Source organism: Trachinotus anak, unplaced genomic scaffold (assembly GCF_046630095.1).
Source record: "Trachinotus anak isolate AG129_WGS33_773 ecotype Australia unplaced genomic scaffold, CSIRO_AGI_Tana_v1 ptg000032l, whole genome shotgun sequence".
Classification (NCBI taxonomy): Eukaryota; Metazoa; Chordata; class Actinopteri; order Carangiformes; family Carangidae; genus Trachinotus; species Trachinotus anak.
In genome coordinates this window covers 6,416,405-6,434,002 of record NW_027273883.1, presented here as the reverse complement: position 1 = coordinate 6,434,002, position 17,598 = coordinate 6,416,405, and the positions used below count along the sequence as shown (strand labels likewise).

At 41.0% G+C, this 17,598-nt stretch overlaps 1 protein-coding gene across 4 annotated transcripts in view; it reads left to right on the top strand.

The window, feature by feature from the left end:
• Positions 1 to 17,598, top strand: part of gabbr1a (gamma-aminobutyric acid (GABA) B receptor, 1a) — a 76,062-nt gene that overhangs the window by 30,292 nt on the left and 28,172 nt on the right. For all 4 annotated transcript variants that reach the window (XM_071470595.1, XM_071470596.1, XM_071470594.1 and 1 more), the window contains 8 exons: positions 2,615 to 2,749; positions 7,593 to 7,763; positions 8,452 to 8,553; positions 8,864 to 8,929; positions 9,147 to 9,338; positions 13,168 to 13,413; positions 14,378 to 14,441; positions 15,367 to 15,444. In XM_071470595.1, coding sequence (XP_071326696.1) covers positions 2,615 to 2,749; positions 7,593 to 7,763; positions 8,452 to 8,553; positions 8,864 to 8,929; positions 9,147 to 9,338; positions 13,168 to 13,413; positions 14,378 to 14,441; positions 15,367 to 15,444 — 1,054 coding nt within the window. The remainder of the gene's footprint in view (positions 1 to 2,614; positions 2,750 to 7,592; positions 7,764 to 8,451; positions 8,554 to 8,863; positions 8,930 to 9,146; positions 9,339 to 13,167; positions 13,414 to 14,377; positions 14,442 to 15,366; positions 15,445 to 17,598) is intronic.

The following is a 17,598-nucleotide window of genomic DNA, read 5'->3' as shown; positions in this document are numbered from 1 at the left end:
AAACCTGCAGTCTCTCGGCCCCGCATTGCACAAGGTTACCGATTCCCTTCTAACATCAATATTGTGAAAGCTGCTTTCCCAGTCAGTAATAATGCTATTAACCCAGTGAACTGAGGACAAGTGCACAGGATTCATTTTGGTCAGTGAGTCCATAGATGTAAAAGCCAGCTTTCCATGCACTTCCTCTGCTGCTTGATGTTAAACCCACTGTTCCCTCAAATGTTTTTAGTGTCAGATACTGAGCCGGCAGGTGTAGCCCATCGACACCCACTCTGGCTTTTACGATGGTGTGGTATGTTCAAACATACTTTTATGGTTAGACTGTGGTTAGATATTTATTATTATTATTTTAGGAATTTTGCTAACTTATTGATAGTGTGCAGTCGAGAGGCTGACAGGTCACGTGGGGGATAGACAGCCGGCCGGATTCAAACCAGGTTTTCATGACACGTGTCTTTGCCTTTAGTTACAGCTCAGAGTTTTAAAGTTTACGCTCTCTGTTGTGCCTGTAGCATTTTCATAATGAGGCACTTTGTTAATAGACTTTTCTATTATGTCCCACTTCTGGTTGCAATTCATAAACAAATCTAAGGGATCTGTATCGAGGTTGTTGTTTATCACATCTTTTTATGTTTTAAATTTTACTATCAACCAATATATAGTCACCATATTTATATTGAACTCTTAAATTTTGGTCTCAGATATTCTTTATTGGTGGGGCTATAGCACTAATAGTATGTGTTTTAGGGCTGAATCTTGTGGGTTGGTGGTAACAGTATCAAACTATTACCTGAAACTAATCACACCATTCCTGCAGCATAATCTAATATATTATTTACTAAATATGGTTCAATAGACTTGTGATTTTTGGTAGCAGCATTGTGAGCTAGCGAACAGCAGATGTGGCCAAAGCAGCTCGACAAACTCCGAGCTTAAAATCCCCTTTTCAGAAGATGTGCAGGAGACAATAAACAGTGAATGTATTATTTGGTGGTGGGTGTGTGTTTTTAAAAAAAGGGACCTGCTGTTAATGGACGGGATGTGTTATAATGGTTGTAATGGCCTTGGTTTGAAAGTGAATGTGCGCTTGTTTGAGCCAATTAATCACTTCACTGTAGGAAAACCACAGAGTAGTCAAAACCTAAAGGGGGTGCCATGAAAGTTTAATACAGACGTGGACACGGGTTTAGCTCATAGTTAAAAATTCGGCTTTTGTCCAACTCACAGTGTTATTTCCCTGTTTCCTCCTAATCAGCCCTATGCATTAGACATTACAGATGCTGTGACCTTTGTTTTCAACAGTCTGCAGTGATCACATTGTAAATACACATGTCCTTTATATAGCCCAGTAAATCAAAGGGTGAGAAATCTTATTAATTAAAGCAGATTGTCTTACTTTGTCCAGGACAAATAAAGAAAACTATGCAGAGATATTAAAGTGAGAATGTCATCAGTCAGAGCTCTGCTGCTTTAAAAGGGTTCAGATTGAATTATCTAAGTGCATGTAAACGTCCTGACTTTCTCTGCAATGACATGACACCACTATAATTCCACCCAATCTAGAGGTAATGGAAAACACATCAATCAATAAAAAGGCCAGCTATTCTATGTATTCCCGGGTATTGAGTGGTGATTACCTCTTCAGAAAAAATCACAGGGCTGCCTCAAAGAGACAATTCAGCTGTTGAGACAAACACCCCAATTAGGAGCCATATTTGGTTGTTGCCGTCATCGGCCTCAGTACGATTGCTTGTGACACTCATCTGGAGAGTGTGTGTGTATTTTTTTTTTTTTTTTTTAAATATGCGTTTGTGTGTTTGTGTTTGCGAGCCATGTCTCCTCTTCCATGCTGAATCATTAGATGTGTCAGGCTGGTTTATCTGTGACTCTGATGAGCAGTGCGGCGGTGACGGTCTGTCGGTAATCTGGCTGACAGAGCAGTGATGGATCATTCCAGCCACACTCTCACCACCTAGACATGCTGTAAATGACTTTATTGGAGGGTTGTAATGCCTTGTGATGGCTGCTGTTGTTGTCGCTCAGCTCACTTTTGTTTTGTTTCTGGCTTGCTTTTCTGTTTTTATGTCTTGATCTGTGGACGGCGTGTTGTGTTTTGATGGTACACACTGGCTGTGTGGACGTGAACTCGTGTGCAGATTATGTTTTTTTTCTTCTCTTCCTCCAGCTTGTCACATTTGCATCGTCTCGAGTACTGCTTTATGCTACTTTTGTGCCATTTTCATTTATTTTATTTTGACCCCGTCTGTTTTGTTTTTCCCCATTTCCCCTGACTTGTCTTTCTATTTCTCCTAGTTGTCTTCTCTCCTCACAATTGCATTGACCTTTCTGTTGCTCCTCGCCACTTCTATTTCATTTCCCTTTACTTTATCTACTCTCCTCTGTTTTCTGTTGAGCTTCTTCCATCTCCCGCACTCCATTGCTTATTTGTTTCCGCCTATTCCTCACCTCACTGCCCCCCACATTCTTATCTCTCCCATTTTCTCCCTCTGACTCTCTCAATCACCGCAATTCATTTCTCCTCCTTATTATTGATCCACCCATCCATCTGTTCATCTGTCCGTCCATTAAACACTTTCTCATTTTGTCCTCTCAGTGTGACCCAGGAGAAGCCACCAAGCTGCTGTATGACCTTCTGTACACCGAGCCCATCAAGATCGTCCTGATGCCCGGCTGCAGCGGCGTCTCCACGCTGGTGGCCGAAGCTGCTCGCATGTGGAACCTTATAGTGGTGGGTGTCTTTTTACTGTTAATACCCAAGTACACATCTTCAGGACGTGCTTCACTCGCTTTTCATATTAGTGAGGGGGAGGCTCGGAGGGAGAGATGTGACGCATTAGCTGCAGTTTGCATCAAAATATGCAGTCCTTCTCCAAGTCATAACTCAGTCAAACCTGAAGACAGACGTGTTACACTTATTCATTTATTTATTTATTTTATTGCTGAAAAAACATGATAAATGACAGACAGTTGACATGACAAGGTGTATATAAGATAAGGTTTAGGGGTGACAGTTGAATTATGTTGGGTACGTTGTGGGCAGTTTGTTTATAATAGTGATTATATGATGAACAATGTTGTTGTAATTGTAAAATATCATATATTCGTATATTCGTATACACGTATATACACAGATGGTATCATAATAATAATCAGTAATACATTACTACTACTACCAATAATAATAACAATAATAATAATAATATAGTGGAATAATATATAATAATAATAATAATGATTATAGTTATTATATTCATGTAGTAAGGGTGGGGTAGAGGATGCACCACAATGTCTGTTACCTATATTAGGTTATTATATAACCTATATTATATTATATTAGATTCAGTGCAACTTCCACATCCATAATATATTAATATCTCTGATGTCCATCACAAATTCATGTCTATAAATCTGCTTAGAAATTATATAAAAAGATGCTCTTTATAACTCCAGGACATTACTGGTAATCAAGTTTTTCTCCGTATAAAAGGAATCCAGTGATACTTTTTATTTTTTTTAGTTTTATGTGTTCAGATTTCGAGTTATATGTGTGTGCTGAAACCCTAAAGCAGAGGAGGAGAAGGGAATATTGTTTGTGGGATTAGCATTGAGAAATAACTTTTAAAAATTCAACAACATCTCTTTCCAGTGTCCGTGTTCCTGAGGAAATAGAACACACCGTCACAGGGATGTGTTTCTTCAGTAGAAAGTTGTTTCAATGACAGCGGTTTGCAGCAGCTTTGGTGGATTTGCCTCCACTGTATTAAGGTGGAGTCAAAAATCTTAGAACACATACCTGAACACATAAAACCTAAACTATCTGCATTGCTAGACACCACTAGGTGTAAGTGAGTAAATGATTTACTTATTTAATTAGGTAAAATCCTATAAGTCAAATAAGTGTCATTGGAGGAGTAAAGAAAGTATTTCATGTAATTTTTCGTATGTACTATGAAAACTTCTTTCTTGAAACTGGGACTGTTGGGACTGGGGCTGTTTCTTTCATAAAGATATTAGAGTAAATTTAATTGGGGAAGTCTAGAGTAACTTAAATAACTACATTGATCCTCTGTAGGTAACAAGAGCTAGATGCCAAACAAACATGTAAGAAGACAATGATGCGTCTTGTCTCATGTTTCTGTCTCTGGTGGAGTTTTGTTCTGGGTAGAAACCTTGACACTGACACTGAAATCCTCAGCTCTGTTTGTGCTGGAAGAATATCGGACCTCTGTTTTGTGCAGGCAAACAAAAATATCCTGTAGATGCTGTTGACATTAATCTAAATAATGATCTTTTGTGAGTTCCTGAAAATTAATATTGTGGCTGTTTGTTGATTTTAAAATACTTTACAAGGCAGTTTCACAATACTGCAATGACAGCTAGAGGACACTGAATGATAATATATTTACAAACACATGCCTGATCTATAAATCAGCATAAGATATGATGCTGTCCTCTACTGCTGTTTTTTTTTTGTAAATATTTTTGCTTTTTAAGCCTCCATTAGTCAGTTTATTTTGTTGAACTCTCTTGATCTGCCTCTCTGTCACTCACAGCGCTCCGCTTATTAGCTTTGTCCTATAATTGAAGTTTCATCCAGAGCTTAGTCATGGAGAACAATCAGTTCTTGTGGCTGGCATCTGCCCTTCTTTCTCGTTCCTGGTCTTTCTCTCTTTGTCACCCTTTCTTTCCTCATCATTACAAACTCTTTTCCACTTTTTGACTCTGCCTTCCTCTTTCCTCTGCCTGTTGTCGCTGCCTGGAGCTGGTCTGCTCTATTTCAGCCCCTTTCTTCTGTCCATCCTTCCTTCCTTCCATCTGTCCTTACTTCCTTCCCCCTTTCCATCTCTACCGTCTTTCTCTCCCACTCTTCATTTCCGCCTCGCTCCCTCAACTAGAGCAGTCGATTCTCCATACACACAAAGGGATCTGTCTCTCTTTACTACATACCACCACTGGCACAACCTCCTAACCGCCACACTCAATTATTTCTGTATGCATTCTGCCTGCAGGAGCCTCCTCGCATGTCAAGCAGCCCCATCAGAGGACCGGGGAGGCAAAAGCAACCTCCATTTCTGGACGCTGATCAAGGAGGGGCTCTTAATTTGATCCAAATCTCTTTTTCTAAGCGCACTGTAAGCCATAGACAGGCATTGATCTGCTACTACAAGGCCACAGGAGAACTGACGAATTGAGAATCGAGAGATATTGTTTGTGGTTTTTGGGAAGCTGCAGAGTGCTGCTACAGTGGTCTATTTCTGCCACAGCAGCTTTTTTGCTCCATTTTAGTTTTGTCACTGTGACTGGTGAAGGTTTATTTGAGTGTTGCCATGAGGAAAAGCTTGCAGTTTTAAGTTTGGTAATTTCCAGGTGTTGATCTCAGTTAAATTATTACATTCTAGCAGACACAGTGTTAATGGAACAGTGTTAGAACAGACTCATGTTAGTTTTTTGCTGTTTTTACTTTGCCTAGTGTTTGCGATATTGGCCTCTGTCTACAACTGAGTTGATTGGAGTTTAGTATGTGGATCTCACCACATTGAAAAATTTGATTTACAATTTCAACAACATTCATGGGTTCTAGACAGTGTTGCTGATTCCCTGACTTTATATTTAGTGCCATCATGAAGTCAAAATTTCAGTTTTGCAGTTTTTTGGTTAATGACCAATGACCTGCAAAACTAATAACATTCCTATCAGCCTCAGCTGTAGTTTTTGTTTATTGTGGTGAATCCCATGATGAGGGCCAGGGTCCACTGGTGGGCCGCAAAGGTACTGTAAGTGGGCTGACAAATCATTTGCAAAACAGTACAATTTTGGTGAATAGATGTAATTTTGGGGTGCCCTGGTGGCTCACCTGGTAGAGCGCATACCATTTAACCCCTAACCAACCCCGACCCTAACCCTAATCCTAACCTTAACCCAAAAGACAACATGTTCAAAGATGTAATTATAAAAAAATGAAAAATATAAGTAATGTTCTTAAATGTTTTAGAATGAAATGATTTTTAAAAACATTAGGAAATGCTGAAAAACTTTTTTCTCACTAATACTGTTATAAGCCAATGAAAGGAACTTTTATGTTGTCATTGGTCGGACCACTTTTTAAACTTGTTTGCTGTTCGCTCAAAAAAATAAAACTGAGCTTCCCCTGCTTTCAGTTCAGTCCTGAATATTCGGTTGTGCTCTGAGAATACATTATTTGGCCTCCGTTTTCAAGTGGGCCACAAGTTGGAAAAGGCTGGGAACCACTGGCCAATAGCAAATGCTAACATGCTAAACTAAGATTGTTAACTTGGCATGCTAGCATGCTTACATTAGCATTTAGCTCAAATCACTTCGGTCCCTACACACAGCCTCACAAGCCACTAGCATGGATGTAGTCTCTTAGCATAGTTCAGCAAACAAAATTACATCAATGTCCAGTGAATCAGTACAGAGTTGATGCTTTAGTGAGCAGTTACCGCAGTCGGGTGGTGTGTGTGACAACACGTGTTTTTCAACGTTTACGTAATACACACAGATCACCTTTGTCATTGAGTGCGTGTCATCCTCCAGAGCTACTGCTGGTTTTCCCACATCGTTCACTGCCGCGCCCAGATCAGCTGTCACTTCCTTTATGGTTTCCCTTCCTTCGTACCGATCCCTTTGTCTAACTGCCTGTGCCCACAGGGATTTGTTATTGTGGGGAGTCCGCATTGTACATGACATTTGACATCTATCATCAGGCCCCCTCTGTTTGCAACCGGGAGCGCCCGGTGGTGAAAATCCGAGGGCTGTATGGGTAATGGGGCTGAGATGAGAGCTGGGGAGGAGGAGAGGCTGGATGTATCTGTAACGGTTCCCTAAACGCCAGGTTTCTCATTTTAAAGGAGACCTGTCGCGAATTTTATCTCCAGTTGTCACTGTGAAACTAATTGTTAGAGTCTTCTCCCTGTTTCTGTTGGCATTTTCCACCATCCCTCTTACCTGGTGCTTTGGAAACACATCTTAGCAGACTGCCTCTCCACCACACAGGGTTTTTTTTGTCCTGTGAATTGTTCCTGAGATTCAGATTATATAGGTCCAAATGAAAGAAACAGATCATCACTGGAGCTACTGTTTGGAACAACAATAATTAGATTATTTTTGTGTTTGTTCTGTTTGAAATAGTAGAAAGTGTCATCACAATTTCATGGAAACGAATGCATGGGAAATCCTGCATGCAGTGTTTGTTCTTTTTTTTTAAATTGAAATTACAGAGTTTATCAACACACCTCATAAGCTGCAGGGAAGCTAAAAGGAGGGAGGGAGGGAGGGGGTGTGGATGAAAATGAGAAAATGGGAACAGGGATTGTCTCTGTGGTTCTCTGTCTTTTTGCTGGCTTTCGTCTCTTGTTTGCTGTTTGAACCAGTCGCCATCAAAGAACACTGTGTACAGAAGAGGAAAAAGAGAGTTTGGATTTGAATACATTTGATTGAAGTGTGTTTACTACTGATGCCTGGAAGGACCCTCAGAAGTATATTCCCCCCCGAAACTTTTATATCCTTTTGCGCCTTTCTGCCTTAGTCACTTTCTTTTTCCTGTTTCCCAGCTGTCCTACGGCTCCAGCTCACCGGCTCTATCCAACCGTCAGCGTTTCCCCACCTTCTTCCGCACGCACCCATCGGCCACTCTCCACAACCCCACCAGGGTGCAGCTCTTCCAGAAGTGGAAGTGGACTCGCATCGCCACCATCCAGCAGACCACCGAAGTCTTTACCTCGGTCAGTGCCTTTAATCTCCTTCATCTCAACTTCCCGCTTTCGTTTTCATCTCCAACTCTTTCTTCATCTTCCTCTTACCTCGTCTCCCTCACCTGCTCCATGTCCCATCATTTTTGGTGAAGTGTGGGTGTGGTGCTGCCTGATTGCTTGCCTGCCTCTGTATGTTTGTTTACGAGAGCAGTTGTGTTCTCAGGCTGTTGCGATGCTCCTTTAGGTAATCTCTCCTGGCAAATGATGGAGGATTTTTGAAGTAATTTGTTGGAATATTGGTTGTGGGAAATATTGATCAAGCAATACATCTCTCCCAGGCACAGCGGTCGATACCATGACACCTGGGTTGGTTGCTGTAATGGAGGTTAATGATCCCGCTCTCACATTCTTTCCTCTCTCCTCTCACATTCTTCTTTTCTTCTTTTCAGTCTCGCTCTTTGTGTAAAAATCTATTCACTCCCATGCTTCCTTTCGTGTTTATCATACATCCCTACACTGTCTGTCCAACTCTTGATGTTTCTCATATACACTTCAGATTTTTTTCATTTGTTTTTTTTTTTTCCTGGACGTTGTTGCTTTTCTTTTTTCTATAATCTCAACCTGTCACCTCTCTGTGTCTCTCTGTTCTGCTGCCTCTCTAACCTCCCTGTCCCCTCCCCCTGTCTGCCTCCCTCCGTCCTTCCCTTTCATCTCGCAGACTCTGGACGATCTGGAGCAGAGGGTGAAGGAGGCAGGCATCGAGATCAGCGTTCGCCAGAGTTTCCTCACCGACCCGGCTGTCGCTGTCAAGAACCTCAAGGTGCTTTGATTAAAAATTCACCTCAGCTGCTGGTCCTCTCTCTCTCTCTCTCTCTCTTTCTCTCTCCTCCTCTCCTTCCTCCTCCGGCTCACAGCTGCACACGATACCATTAGCAGAGAGGTGATTTCATAGAGGAAATTAATGCACCATGCTAATTAGCAGCTCCTGAACAGCAGTATGTCCCGTCCTGTGAAGCAGCAGGAACTCTGGAGCGCTGCGCTGCCACATCAAGCTGTGCTATTGTGAAGTTATATTACTGCTGCAGATGTAACTAAGCAATGTTTTGTTTTGTTTTCATATTTTGACGCAGCGCCAGGATGCAAGGATCATAGTGGGGCTGTTTTATGAGACCGAAGCCAGGAAGGTGTTTTGTGAGGTTAGTACGTTTTCCCGCTCGATTGATCCCAGTGGACCTAACCTGACTGGGTATTAGCAGGAATTGAGCTCTGTAATGAGCTGTTTGAATGTCTGAATGAATTTCCTTGTTTGGCAGTGATACAGCATACTCAACACATCTCTGGGAATAATTCTCCTCTTGCTTATTTATCATTCTCTCCCTCCCCTCATCCACCCTCCACCCCGCCCTGATGCAGGTGTTCAAGGAGAAGCTCTACGGGAAGAAGTATGTGTGGTTCCTCATCGGCTGGTATGCAGACAACTGGTTCAAGATCAAAGACCCAGCTATTAACTGTACAGTGGAGAACATGACGGAGGCCGTGGAGGGACACGTGACCACTGAGATCGTCATGTTGAATCCGGAGACTGTCCGCGGCGTCTCCAACATGGTGGGAACACATGAAAACACTGTTTTGTCTCATCCTCTCTCCCATTGCTGTAATAATTACATCAAAGAAACATTAGATCATCTTTGATGTTAATTAGTGACAAGTAATTACAACATGTCCAGCTTGAAACAACAGCTTATGTTGTGTAATTTCAGTCACATTCATGTTTTGGAGTTAAATGAGTGAAACGTACACCACAATATATAAAATCCTTGAGGCACTTCACTTTAATGCAAGAGCTTCATGGGCTGCTAATGACATCAAATAGAGCACACTTGTGCTTTGACGTGCAAGTACATGGGGGAAATTGAGCTCATTTCTATTTCCCAAGGTCTGTTTCCCAAATGCAGGGGGAACTTCACAGATATAACATATAAAAAAAAACAGAGGATAAATCAATACAGAAAAAAATAGGAAGTAAAAAAATAATTACAAAAAAGAAATGATAAGAAGAGGAAATAGTGCAACATAACGAGTAACTGATTTTGATTGAAAAATAGAAATGGAGCAGCTTGGTTTACACCAATTACCACCTGTATTTTATGTCTCCATGCACCTTAAATGTGTGAAGAAAAATGGGAATAAAGTGTGATTGTGATGCTGATTATGTGCCACACTCCAGTAAGTGAAAGTCTGTCCGACTTTCTGGATTCCTGACTTCTCCTGTATCACACATGGCACAAAGCAGTTCACATTTCTGGTTTTTAGTGAAATATCTATATATAGATCTATATCTTTAGATACATAGAGTCGTGGCATTTGGTTACAACATTCGTGTTCCCATCAGGGTCAGAACTGTAACAACTTTGATGATCCTTTAACATTTTCCATCTAGCGCCATCATCAGGGCGTGTGTCTATATCAATCAACATGAATTTGTGTAAATCCAGTTCTTCAAATTAATTTCTATGAAATCATGCTGCATCTACAATCCTCTTCATATTGTGTCTGAATTCTCATTCTTAAATAATCAAATAATATTTTTTGCATAAATGAAAAGTACCAAAGAGAGTGCCATTTTTTCAAATATTTTTTTATTTTCTAATGTAATTTGCTAGTATTTCTGTACAGCAGTTTCCAATCACTTATTAGTCAGTAATATAGTGTACTGTGATGTCTGTGGGCTCTTTGTTCTTTGTTTGTCTGTTCATCACATTATGGTTAATGCTACTCTTTCTAACTATTCAGCTTTACTCTTCTGCCTTTCATGTCGAATAGATTGATCCCCATGAGACAAAAGCCACTTTCATACATCCTGTTCAAGGCGGGAATTTTGCTCCTTTTTTCTGTATGAACTCCGGCGATAAACCAGCAGCCGAGGTAGTCACAGAGCTGAATCACTGTCTGTGTGAAAGGGAGAGCTGGCACGGTGGGACAGATGTAGATTCATGCCTCTGATTCCAGCACGCTATCTAAAATCACGTACACATTATTTCGGCTTCGCTTTGTTCAGTGTAAACAAGCAAAGACAGCATAGTGAGGGGTCTTCTTAGCGGCAGCGTAGCGGGAAAAGGAGTTTTTCCCGGAAAAACCAAACTCTGAGTTTCAGTGAACTGTATATGACCTTAATCAATATGCTTCTTAAACCTCTGCTAGAAGGTAGAACAATCATTATTTCTTCATGGGAGAATGCTGGAAATGATTTGCTTAATTTGATTCAGTGTCACATGGTGTTTGAATGACTTCCTTTAAAATGTGTCCGACCGTTGTTTAGCTTCTCAGGTACCAGTCGTTTCCTGCTCCTCTTTTGCCCGTCGCTCTCCTCTGCTCACCTTCTCTAATCCGCTTAAAACGTCTCTCCCTCTCTCCCATTGTTCGACCTTCTCTGACTCTGCTGGTCTGTTATGGATCATCCCTTCACTCGTCTTGTTTACCCATCTCCCCCTTCCCTTCTCTTTTACTGTTTCCTCATCCCCACCTTTTCCACCACCACCACCCCCCCAGCCCCCCTTCCCTCTCTCGCACTTCATCAGCAGCTGTTGTTTATATTCATACAGCACCTGCCACGACCTGCTGATTTAGCTGTTGACGTGCTGTTCATCGGGTGATAAGAATTACAGCCACAACTCCTGCTCATAGCCAATCTATTCAAATTCAATTTCCAAGTTTGAAATTGGCATATTTCTTTTAGATAGAGGTCTGAGATGAAGCTAGGGTGCCAATACTGCAGGGTCTGCAATAGCACGTTGTCAGCTAGTTTTCAGTAGGTAGTGGCAGATTTAAATGCCAAATGCAAAGGTGGAATTTCAATGAGATGAATTTGACATAGCTGAACTGGAGGTGTGCAGGTCTAATTGGTCTCAGGGAGTCCACAGGGACACCTTGATGATTTGTACCAATAATCTCCTGTCATAGTTTTATCTCTGCTGTCACTGGGAAATAATGTTTATTGGTGTTTTATTATCTAAAAAAAAACAGCTTGATTAGATATTTAATAGAACTTTGTTACAAAGTTGAAAATCACATCAAAGTTTTTTAGCAAAGTGATGGGATTTTCTCTGTAACAAGATGTCCCAACCCTACATTTTTAATGATTTATTTTCATTTAATAATGATTTGATCTCTTAATTCACAGTGGGCCACTGTGAATGTATTATACATGTGTCAATTGTCAGTTAGAAGCAAGAAAATAATAATGTGCATCAGAGCCAATAAGGAAACAGTAGTTTTCCTTGATTTGAATTGTAAACAGCATGCCCTAGTTTGACTAATTTGCTAAAGTTTTGTCAAAATCTGGCAAAAGATATTTGCAATGTGAGAAGGAAAACTGCTTCTGTGTGTAAATAAACGTGTAAACAAATAGTTGAGCTCCCTCCTTAGGTAAGTGCAGCATATTTAAAGGAATATTTTAACGTTTTAGCAAAGAGAGATGAGAAGATGCCACTCACGAAGCTACAGCCAGCAGGCAATTAGCTTAGCTTAGCATAAAGACAGGGAGCTGGGGGAAACAGCTAGCCTGCCTCTGTGTAAAGGTGAAAAAATAGGTCTTCCAGCATCTCTAAAGCTCACTCATTAACATGTTATATCTTGTTTGTTTAATATGTGCACAAACCAAATTGTAGATATGACGAGTTGTGGTCTTACTGGGAGGTCAAGCAGTTGCTGCTGCAGCCCAGCACATAATTCCTGTAAAACCGCAGCTTTTTGGTATTAACCTTCTCATCTAGCTCTTAAAACAAGTGTATTTTTCCAAGCTGTTCCTTCCTAAATGTCACACTGCAGCAGTGGGTCTTAAAGCCAAATGGCCCCTCTGACTAAAACAACAAGCTTTATTCAGTGTAGTTTTAATAGCGTATATTGTCCACATGGGGGCCACTTTGGTGGTCCAAGTGCCCCTCTGGTCAGCTCAATTACCCCTCAAATCTCCTAAGATTGGCCTAAGTGCCTTCTAGTCTGCCCAAGAGCTCCTGTGGCACAAGTTCCCCTTTTGTTACTACAGATGCTAATCTGGTGCGACATTGAGGCAAATGGCATCACTGACTCTGCAGTTAGAAATGGTCACACGATCCAATTTAATGACCACGAGACCATTAGTTCTGTCAAAAGTCATATATGCTGTATATACATTTTATCATGGAGGATAACAATAGTGTCACACTTAGCAATGAAGATATTTATTAATATTCATTTTAAGACATATTAGTTTTCAGTCTTACAAAAGTTCTGGGATGTGAGGATTGAAATCCCTCCACATGAAAACTGCTTTTGATTTACTATCTGCATCTCCTCACCACCATCCAAGTAATAGACTGATGATGCCCTTTTTTGGAGCATTACATTTCCTCAGAGGGACTCCTCTTGAATATCCTCTCTGTCCTGTCTCTTTTAGACATCGCAGGAGTTTCTCGCCGCCTTGATGTCTCGTCTGGGAGGAAAGAACCCCGAGGAGACCGGCGGCTTTCAGGAGGCTCCTCTGGCCTATGACGCAGTGTGGGCTCTGGCCCTTGCCCTCAATAAGACCGTCGCACCGCTGAAGGCCAAGGGCCGACGTCTGGAAGACTTCAATTATAACAACCACGACATCACCTCCGAGATTTACAGGGCCCTCAACACGAGCTCCTTTGAAGGTGTTTCGGTAAGAAGTACAGATAATAAAATCAACTCTTTATGCCACAATTTTGGTACATTATTTGGTAAATAATTTTATTTATTTATCACAAATGTTTGCAAATGTTCTTTATATGTCAGCTGTTACTTTTCATGATGATCAGACTTTGTAAACACACTTGTTTCGAATCTCTGTGCAAAGGCCTAAAATAAAAAAAATCTCTTTAAGTCAGTGATGCAGCAGTTCACTGAGAATTTCAAAAGAGTATTAATATTTCTGATAAACACAAAATATTAAATATTTGGAGCTAAAAACCTAAAGTGAGCTCATAAAAGTTAGTAAGAATACACCACTGCACAAACTGAGTGGGCTCACAACTGCACTGAGATCAAAACTGGACCAGGATTTGTGATAATTCTGATTATACAGGCAAAAAATGATATGGAGTGATTTTAGAGGTCGGGGGCCTCCTGGCTGGTAATCCAGCATTTTCATCTAAATATATAAGACTAACTACAAGCTGATTGTCTGACTGCTTGTGTTTCGTGCCCTGTTGAAAGGCTTTTTATTGATGCCCAGATCTCAGCCTTTAACCTGGTCAGTACTTTTAACAGTAGTAAGTAAGTAGTAAGTAAACTTTATTTACAGAGCACCTTTCAAAACCTGGGTTACAAGGTGCTGTACAATAAAAACATTTCAGAAATACATAAAACATGAGATAAAATAAAGACAATGAAAAAAGAGTAATAAAAGCAATCAATCTTACACAGGGAGCAATCACATAATAGAGCCTGGCTAACTGTTTCCCTCTGTTTCCAGTCTTTGTGCTAAGCTAAACTAACGGGCAGCTGGCTGTATTTTCACATTTAGAGAGTAGTAGCAGTTTTCACATCTAATTCTTGGTGTATTTATCAAACTCTTGGGTTATTCCTTGAAGCAAGGAGTTTGTTATTTGCAGTAAAACAGATTTCCTCCTGTGTGTGTCTATCAGGGCCAGGTGGTGTTTGACGCCCAGGGGTCCAGGATGGCAATGACTCTTATCGAACAATTGCAAGGTAAAACACTCCCACACTGCCTCCCCCCAAAGGTGTTGAATTGAAGAACCTGGTCTTAGCAGTAAATATCACTCATTCATAAAAAAAAAGAAAAAAAAAAAACCATACATGACATGTATTCACCTATCGATTATTACTCTCGGCTCATTTCAGAGTAAAGCCTCTTTTCTGTGGTGGTCTGCAGCCTTCCCTGCGATTGGTCTCAGTGTCCGATAATTGCATATGTGATTGGGCTTGATGCAGGAATGTGTTGACTCAAGGCTTTGCTCTAATTGGGCACAAGCCTTCGTTTTAAGCTGTTTCTGGAAATGGCATCCTATTTGTCACCAGTGACTTAATGAGTTTCCCCGCGTGGGATAAGGTTGAGGATTATTCTCTACCTATGTTCTCTTCGGCGTCCTAAAGGATGAGAATTTCATAATCCTGCCCCTTTCCCCTCACACTCTGTCTCATATTTCCTGTTGTGGTGTCGAGGTAATTTGACATCCACAATGAGACGAGCTGACTTGAATCCTTGAGTCACTGTGGGACCTCATCAGTATTCCTGGTCAAGACTGCCACATAAGCTCCTTTTTCCTCCCCCCTTCCTTTTCTCCTTCTTTTCCCCTTGGTACTTCTTTGTTTGTCCTTCTTTATGCACCTTTTCATCCCTCATTTCCTTTATCTGTTCATTGTGTGTGTTTTTTTTTTCTGTACACACACACATCCCTTTAATATGAAAGCACAGGAATGATAGACAAAGTAGCTAAATAGCTATTTATTTATTTAAATAGCTGTGAGTTTGAATATGATTGTGCATCTGCTTTGTCTGTTTTGTTGTATTGTTTGAAACCATGATCGCCCACGAAACAACGGGGGATGAAATGAAGTACAAGCAATACTAATTAAAGTGTATCTCCTTTTTTTTTTTTTTTTTTAATTTTAGGAGGCAGTTACAAGAAGATCGGTTACTACGACAGCTCTCAGAAGAACCTCTCCTGGTTTGGAAATGATGTTTGGATAGGTAAGATGGAGTTCATGACACCATTTCCTGTGTCTTTATTTGTGCTCTGTCTGTCTTGCCATGACTGACCAGGGTCACATCTCTGTGCTTTCACATTAGACCTCCTCTGTGTGCCTTAATTTAGCCTTCACACTGTTTAAATGATATGTAATCATGCTGGATTTTCTCTTAACCGCTGGTTTGGGTGAAGCTAGTTATTTGGATGCTGACGCTTGCCCCAGAATGAGCCGCCCGCACACTCACTGTCCAACCGGCATTAAAAAAACGTGCAGTAATCCCACAGTTTGACTGGCTAACCCAGGGATTTTACAAGCCTGACACTGTGGGGATCCCCCCTCCCTCAGTGAATTAGCTGCAGGCTACACTTTCAGCCCTTTTTTTTTTTAACTTTCAGCCTATTTATTTATATTTTGGCAAACTGGCACAGACAATCATTACTGAATCACTTTGATACGGACTAAACCTAAAAATGTGATGACTCTCAGGCAACTTGAGGAGATTAAAGAACATCTTATTTTTCTGATTTCCAAGCGGATTTCTGTGCGTTTATTCGAGATGGACACAGGAAGTAATGTACACATATCTTTGGAAAGTGTCAGTCATACTCTGTCTAAAAATATGTGTTTCATGTTAAGATTTGAATTTGTTATGAGTGTGAGTTTGAAGCAAATTGCTCAGCCTTACCTTAATGGCCTCCTTAAGCTGTGTATCACAGCCTGTGCTGCAGATCCAACTGCTGCCCGTGATGGTAAGTGGGACAAATCAACAGGGCAAACTGAAATACAGTAGCTTGCCATTATTTTTACTGATATAAACCTGTCCCTCTCTATCTTTGCCTCACATCTCTCTCTCCAAGCCTCTAGTGTGAAGGCCTCTGGACTAACCAGAACCTACTCTCCTGCTGCCCATATTCTAGTTCGCTGTGAAAACCTTTTACAGTCGATTTGCCTCAGACACCAAGACCAATTCTGTAGTTGTTTACTGGCCCATCGCTCCCTGGAGAGGTGACATACTTGTGCCTGGACAGAATGTGCCACTAATCAATCCTGCACGCCGCCGCGGTCTGTGGAGAACCACCTTTTTTTAGGCTTTTAAGGAAATGATCTGTTGCCAAGGCTTAACTGAACCCCAAAGAGGTAGAGATTCCAGGTCAGCATGATTGGCAAGGGACGGATGACCCGTATGCATGTAGGCAACATGTCCTTCACCAGGTCGGCTGCCAGCTCTTTAGTTTGGCTTTTTGCAATGCAATGTGACAGGCTCGGTGTTCGCCCGCTTAAAACCTGCTGAGTTGAAACTGACTCGCCCTCCAAAGTGTCAGTGGTGAGTTTTGTTTCCCCCCCATCCCCTACTGGAGCCTGAGTTTGTTTTTTACTGTTTACCAAATAAAGACACATCCATCTGACATCTAGTTGTTGAGAGGAAATGAGTAATTTCCTGCTCTCTGGAGCTGAGTCAGTTCTGGGAAGTTTTTTTTTTTTTTTTTTTTTTTTTTTTATAGGTGGGGGGGTTGATTTGCTCCAAGCTGACAGGGTGGAGTACATTTGGGGGTTTTCAATTTAACCCCTCCGCTTGTTTTCCCGTGTGTTTACCAGGCGCCTCCGTGCCTCACTTTCTCACTCTCTTCACGGTCGCTCTAACAACCACTTCAGCTCAGCTCTTCTTCTAATCGCTGTGGCAACTGTTATAGAGCTGGGTCTCCATGGCAACACCCTGTCCTGATTCCTTGATCAAGGACGGAGGAGGGTTTAAATGGTGCAAATGCATTGACTGAATGGACAGTTTACACACACATGCACACACATGCACACAACCTTCAGTAAGTGTACTACTATTCTATACGGTACGTTCATTCAGTCACATATACAGTGTTTAGCATTTATTTAGCAGTCTTTTATGCATCATATAATAGTAACAATAATAACAACTTTATTTGTACACACAATGCAGCTCAAAGTGCTTTATATCATATTTGTATAACATAATTTTAAAAATATGTATTATACTGTATGTGTATTATACAAATATATTCAAAGTTGGGAAATAAAACATTGAAATACAACAAAAGTGGCTACAATCATAGAATAAGACTTAAATTAGATCAAATAAGAATACAACTTTTAGTCAGATTCAATAAAAGCAAGGAATCCGGCA